This window comes from Silene latifolia, chromosome 10, assembly GCF_048544455.1.
Source record: "Silene latifolia isolate original U9 population chromosome 10, ASM4854445v1, whole genome shotgun sequence".
Lineage (NCBI taxonomy): Eukaryota > Viridiplantae > Streptophyta > Magnoliopsida > Caryophyllales > Caryophyllaceae > Silene > Silene latifolia.
In genome coordinates, this window is record NC_133535.1 from 67,180,136 (window position 1) to 67,187,680 (window position 7,545).

At 32.8% G+C, this 7,545-nt stretch overlaps 1 protein-coding gene across 1 annotated transcript; it reads right to left on the bottom strand.

The window, feature by feature from the left end:
• Positions 1-1,028: 1,028 nt before the first annotated feature.
• On the bottom strand, positions 1,029-6,181 carry LOC141607717 (uncharacterized). Its single transcript, XM_074427070.1, has 7 exons — positions 6,130-6,181; positions 5,933-5,992; positions 5,142-5,480; positions 4,778-5,023; positions 3,773-4,571; positions 3,236-3,658; positions 1,029-1,299 (listed from the first exon to the last, which is right to left on the bottom strand). Exons 1-7 carry the CDS (start codon positions 6,179-6,181, stop codon positions 1,029-1,031), a joined length of 2,190 nt encoding a protein of 729 aa, XP_074283171.1.
• Between the last annotated feature and the right edge of the window lie 1,364 nt (positions 6,182-7,545).

Here is a 7,545-nt window from a genome sequence, read left to right on the forward strand (position 1 = left end):
ATCAAGCACTGTTCTGGGGTATGCTACTCAAGAGAAAGCAACTGTTGGATTATGCCTTCCTAGATGACCATGTTTTCCCGCTAACGTAAGCACACATTCAGAATTTAATGCTCTCTTTTAAAAAATCTACGGGCACAAAAATTGAAATAACATAAGTTCATTTACAAATGCAGGGAAAACCTTGTTGTTTATAAAGACATAATGTATCTGGAAAGGTCTGACTTCATGTCCATGAGACCCACAGTTCATATAAATGCTGACGTAAATGAATGCTGGTCTTTATTACTGAATGATATAGAGCAAAAAGAGCCAAGCAATCCAATACTGTTTTTCTTTGGAATTTGGCATATGGTATGTTACAAACAATGTTTTGTTATCTTATAATTGTCAAGTTTTAATGTTACAATTTTGTATGCTAAGTAAAATTGCTGAGTGATTTTCATTGCTTCATCCCCCACCAGGCTGCTCTCTAGTCACTTGTTGAGAACATTGATAATGACAGTCAATATTATTTAAGCATCGATGCTTTGTACCAAACTTGGGAACAGTTCTTGGAAGATAACATAATGGAGTGCAACCTAAAAGAAGATATTGTTTTCATCCTAATTTTGTGGAACAACCACTATTTTTGTGTCTGTGTGAACCAGCAAAAGGGGACAGGTGAAGTATTGGATAATAAAAAATATGACAACTGGGTAAATTCTCAAATATATAGAGTTGCATTCATAGTGGTATGTTTACTTGAATTGTAAACTTTTTTTTTCCAAAGTTATGAATATACTAACACATACTTTTTGGACTTAACTCAAGTCTGGAGCAATGTTTGACTCCGTGGCAACAAAAAATAGCACCTTGGATGCTGATTTGGAACAATGTCCAAATTTTATCAGCATTGTCAATGTGCCTTTCACTTGGCAGTTACCAGACGATCTCGATGAGGAGTCAGGTTGTTTTCTAATGATGCACATGCTGTGTTATGAAGGCCAGCTGTACGAATAAGAACTCAGGAAGAAGATAATAAGGAGAACTTACTGTGCTGAGATGGCTGCAACACTTATCTTGGCTGACATCAATGAGGTTAGATAGGACTTGCTTTCAAGGACAACTACTTTCATAGAAGAGAAAGAAGAAATATGGAAGCACCTAAAACCACAAAAAGATGCAGCGGATACACGAGCAAAGAAAAATGTTGCTACGACAAAAAAACTGTTAATAAAGCTAAAAAATCCAGCGAGCACTGTTAATGGTGAGCAAATGAACACTGAGGAACCTATGTTACACAGTACATCAAAGCCACCACTACCACCAAAGCACAAAACAAAGGTCAATACTCAACAAGGTGCAATAGGTGCAGGAAGAGGGGGAAGGGGTGTTGCACGAGGAGGAAGGGGTGGCCGAGGAAACACAAAAAAATAGTGTCTTCATTTTATTTTGTCAAAGAAACAGTTAATAGTTATGGTTTGATTTTGCAACTGAAGTAACTGAATTAGGAAGTATTTTAATGCTGCAAGTGCATCAAAAATGTGCTAAAAATATGAAATTTGCTGAAAGATCAACTGTAGGTATTTTGACCATAGTATGATCAGACTAAAAATGATATATTTTATGAAATGCATGATTATAACATTGAAAATGATGATTGTACCAGTTATATTTGAGATTGTAATCCAATATCTTGTGTTATAATAATGGTGCATCTGTGTTATATAAAGTAACATACAACCAATATAAAAATGAAAATGTTGATTATAACACTGAATTTGGAGTTTCACAACACTTCAAATAAAAGATACATACATTGTAACAGTTGAAAATGTGGATTATAACACTGGAAATAATGAATGTACCAGTTATAAGTAAAGATTGTAACTCAATATCTTATGTTTTAATAATGGTTCATTTGTGTTTAATAAAGAAACATACAACCAATGTAAAAAATGTAATAATGAAAATGTTAATTAAAACACTGAAATTAGAGATTAGAGCACTTCAAATAAAAGATATATATATTGTAACAGTTGAAAAAAATGTAAAAAATGTAGACTATAACAGTGAAAATGATGATTGTACCAGTTATATTTTAGATTGTAACCTAATATCTTGTGTTGTAATAATGGTTCATCTGTGTTATATAAAGTAACATACAACCAATATAAAAATGAAAATGTTGATTATAACACTGAATTTGGAGTTTCACAACACTTCAAATAAAAGATACATACATTGTAACAGTTGAAAATGTGGATTATAACACTGGAAATAATGAATGTACCAGTTATAAGTAAAGATTGTAACTCAATATCTTATGTTATAATAATGGTTCATTTGTGTTTAATAAAGAAACATACAACCAATGTAAAAAATGTAATAATGAAAATGTTAATTAAAACACTGAAATTGGAGATTAGAGCACTTCAAATAAAAGATATATATATTGTAACAGTTGAAAAAAATGTAAAAAATGTGGACTATAACAGTGAAAATGATGATTGTACCAGTTATATTTTAGATTGTAACCTAATATCTTGTGTTGTAATAATGGTTCATCTGTGTTATATAAAGTAACATACAACCAATATAAAAATGAAAATGTTTATTATAACACTGAATTTGGAGTTTCACAACACTTCAAATAAAAGATACATACATTGTAAGAGTTGAAAATGTAAAAAATGTGGATTATAACACTGAAAATGATGAATGTACCAGTTAGAAGTAAAGATTATAACTCAATATATTGTGTTATAATAATAGTTCATCTATGTTATATAAAGTTACACACAAACAATGTAAAAAAATGTAATAATTAAAATGTAGATTATAACACTGGCAACAAAGATTAAGAATGATTTATAACACAATAAAATTCACTTTGTAACAATTAGGAATAATATTGTAACATTGACAACGATGATTATAACAAGATTTCTAGAAAAAATGATAATTCTTCTAATTATTAAGTTTTGTAACATTGAATCTGTTAAAATATAATAACTAGTACCTACTCTTCTTCAGAAGCAAAATCTGATAGTCTAATCAAACTCTGCTCTTAATCTGAAACTCTCGTTCTTATTCAGATACATATTCTTCGTCTTCATCTTCATCTTCTTCTTCTTCATCATCATCTTCTTCTTCTGATGAATCATTCTGCAGAGAAAAATGTCAAGCTCAAAAGCATAGACAAACAAGAATTTTAGCAAAATCAAATGAAAAGTTTTGTGAAAATAATACATACATTTGTTGTATCTCGAGCTTTTTTAAGAAAGGGATTTGGACAATTTCTTTTGTCATGATACCCATTTGTTTGCAGTTGTTACAGAGTCTTTTTGGCTTTATTGCCTTTTTCTTATCAGACAGCATTCTCTTCCCTTTACCTTTATTCTTTACGCGATGTGGAGGTAATATCGTCCCAGTGGAAGATGAACTGCACCCCAACAACTGCACCATTTCTTGATCCTTTGTCATTGGAACATCATGAGGACAGAATTTCTTGCGAAATGACTTCAGCAGACATGACAACTCATTTACTTGACCCTCCAGCAGTGACTTCAGAACATGGATAATAGAATAGAACTCAGTCCAAACATTAGAGACAGCTAATTTGTGATAGTGAGTAGAGTTTTCATCAATAGTGCCATGTGCATCAGCAAAACTAGTCCTATAAGAATTCTTTGTCCACCGTTTCAAGATATATTTCTCGGGAATTTTAGTGATTTATTTCCCCTTCAAAACAAATAAAATATGACCGCACAACAGTCCTTTCCTTTCAAACAGTTTGCATGAACAAGAAGCGTCTTTAGTCAGAATACTGTACACAACTCTGAAAATATTGCCACTAATTCCATTACCAACTTTAGAAAACTCATGATTAATGTCATGTGTTACTCCAACGACACCACATGAGCATATATCAGTCTCCACTTCACCTTGGAACTCCTTGAAAACAGCATGGGTATACACAGTTGAAGCATGCTTCTCTATTCCTTGTGGTGATACTAAGTTGGGTAGCGAATGATCACTATCTTTGTCAAGGCAGGTTTGTGCATAATGCTGCTGGTCCATAACACTTTTAAATCTCAACAAAAATTCAACCAGAGTGCCAAACTTATTCTCAAAACGTTTGAAAAAGGAATTTGCACTTTTAGATCTTTGCGTAGTTCTCAATATACAACCCATAGGCAAATCAGTAAAATATGCAGGAATCCATTGTGCACGATCAAAATAAATACTGCACAACCAAGAATTATCTTCCAAATTAAATTCATTAATAACCTCCGCCCACTTAAACTCAAACTCAAAAACATTCAAAGTAATATCCCAAACAACTGAATTGAAACGAGGCAGAAAGTCTGTATCCTTGCATATGGATGGACCTACTTTGACGGTCACTTTTTGCATGATATGCCACATGCAAAAGCAGTGACGAGCTTTCTTAAAAGCTTTGGGAACAACCAGTATAAGTCCGGGGGCCTGATCAGTAATAACACATTGAGGTTCTTTTTGATTCATTGCATCCAAAATTTTTTCAAAACACCACTTAAATGATTCCTCATCCTCATGTTCAAGCAATGCTGCACCAAATGTAACAACTTCTTATGATGGTCAACACTAGTGAAAGGTGTAAACATCATATTATACTTGTTGGTTTCATAAGTTGCATCAAAACTAACAGCATCACCAAACAATGAATAGTTCTGCCTAGATTGTGAATCACACCCAAAGAGTCTAGACAAAATATATGATTAATCAGTGTAATACGCAAAATAAAAACCCTTACTTGTTTTAGAAATCTCTTTAAATCGATCAATCACCATCTGAGCATCTTTTCCTCCTATAAAACACTTGACATCCCTATTGAAATTCTTAAACTCCGTCAATGATGCACCAATATTTTCATAGCCATTCGCATAATCTTTGTAAAGCCTAAAACTTGTTGAAGCGCCTATGTTCACCTTAGAGTTATTGATAATTGTCGGCTTGTGAAATGCATTAAGCTTCCTTGTCAATTTCTGAGATGAGGATCCTTAACAGAGCAAAGAATATGATTGTGAAAATCATGGAACATGTCAACAACATAACCTTTGCCGTTATATCTAAATCTGATCATTGTAAGACAACCTACCCTTGTAATTTTCACTGACCTTGTATTGCTCTTATTTTCCACATTCCGACTCTCTCTAAAACCTTGTCGATTATAAAGAACTGACTTCTTGTATATTTCACCACCTCGTAGTTTTTTTTTGTAGTGTACAGCCTAGGTTCAAAACCACATGAGAGAGCATAAACCTTGTAAAACAGAACCGCTTCAGCAAGTGAACTAAAAAACATCCCCAATCTAGGAGTAAACTCCATTTCTACCCTCCTCATCCAATACTCACTACCACCAGATGTGAAACTCAAGATAAGAGGATGCTTATTATGCGCAGAAGAAGAGGACACAACACATGTAGGTGTACCATTAACAACATTGACACTGCTAGCTACAGAACAAACAAAAAAAGAACACAAAATTACATAAACACAAGTAGTTGAAAAACGTGTTACAAAAGTATGTTACACAACGACAATTGTGTTCAAGTTTCAAATAATTATCAAGTTACAACCAGGCCAGAATAATGTTACAAATAGTACATATGTTATAACAATAAAGATACAACTGATCAGAATAATGTTACAAACAGAAGGACATGTGTTACAACAATCAAGTTTCAACTAATTATCAAGTTACAACTAGGCAAGAAGAATGTTACACACAGAAGTACATGAATTACAATAATAAAGCTTAACCTAATTTGTTAATATAGAAAAAATAGATAACACATGTTATAAATATATTTCTATATTTCAAATTGAAATTAACCACAACAAATACATGACTACGATTAATTGAATCGGGTAAAATTTAAAAAAGCCAAAAAAAGTATATGAATACCAGAAATAAGAGTAGTAGAAGTAGGACGCTGTTGAATTGCATTGATTTCCATTGAGCAAACTGAATAAATGAATAAATAACGATGAATTAAGACTCACATAAGTCCAGAAAATTAAAAATAAAGATGAATTAAAGCGCGAATTACAAAACTCAGCAAACAAATACATGACTACAAACTAATTGAAACGAATTCATACCAGAATTAAGCGTAGTAGAAGTAGGAGGTTGTTGAATTCCATTGATATCCATTGAGTACGAACTTCAATTTACATTAAGAAGCTAAAGAAAATCAATTGACGGAAAAAAAAAACAAGAAATATTAGGGTTATATTTTCCAAAAAAAAGAGGAGAAAGAATGAATATATATGAAACAGTCATATAACGGAAATTAGGGTTGACCGAGTTAACTAAAATCTTATATGCTATGTGGAAAAATCTCGTGCGTTAATGTACTTAATCCAACGACAGGAATAATAGAGTTGACCAACTTAACATAGGTGGGGCATGGTTTAACACTAAAGATATTAATTAAACTACGCTTGTAACAAACAAAACGTTTAATGTAACACTTATAATGTCTATTGTAACACATTTGGATTGTAAAGGGAATGAATGAATAAATGTTTGTTATTCGAGTGAATGTTTACACCTCCGTGTTCAGTGAAATAAATAACGCAAAATTTTGATAGACAAAAGAGATGATTATAAACACTGAATCCAACTTCATAAACACGCCAAATATACCATTTAAACAATGAAAAATTTAAAATGTAAAACACAGATACAAAAGGGAAAGTAATGATTCTAAGTATTAAGATTTGAAACATTGGATCTATAAAACATAATGACAACGATTACAACTTGTAGCAACATAAAGATGAGCTAGCAACAAACTCTACTTCTGGTAATAAGTAAAAAACTAATTTGTAAAACTAGTGACTAGACTTTTCCAGCTCAAATATCAACACTGTTCTTGTACTTTCTTATCCTTCCTCTTCTTCTACTCTTCTTAATCCGAGACTTCTTCATCCTCTTCTTCATCTTCTTCTGATGATGAATTAGCCTGGCAAATAGAGTACCATTATCAAAGACAATAGTAGATAAAAACACTATGATACGGTCGTTATGTACCAAAAATAAATACCTAGCTACTACTAACAGAAGTCAGCGGTAAGTAGGGTCGATCTCCACAGGGAGGCGGTCACTATTCACTTGTCTACTCGGTCTGTCTAATGTCACGATTTGGGGGTTTAAATTGTTTGACTAAACTAAATAAGATAAAGCAAGAGAAATAAAAATGAGAGTAATTAACAAGCAAGGGAGAGAGGACTAGGATTTCGGGTCATCAATGAACGTCAGTCAATCGTAGTTAACGTCATAGATCAAACGATGTGTCGGTCTAAGGGGCAATGAATATCTCCTTTCGGCCTTAATTCGCCCAAAAATGCTATTAGCTTAACTTTCGCCCTCACTAAAGCATCCTATTGTTCACTGCGGGTCTTACCCCTTCCAACCTTTCGGTCTAGGTCAAGGCTTACCAAGGTTAAAAAGGCTAATTGCATCGATTCAATCTGCAAGATACAATTAAAGCAGCGATTAACAACATAGACTAA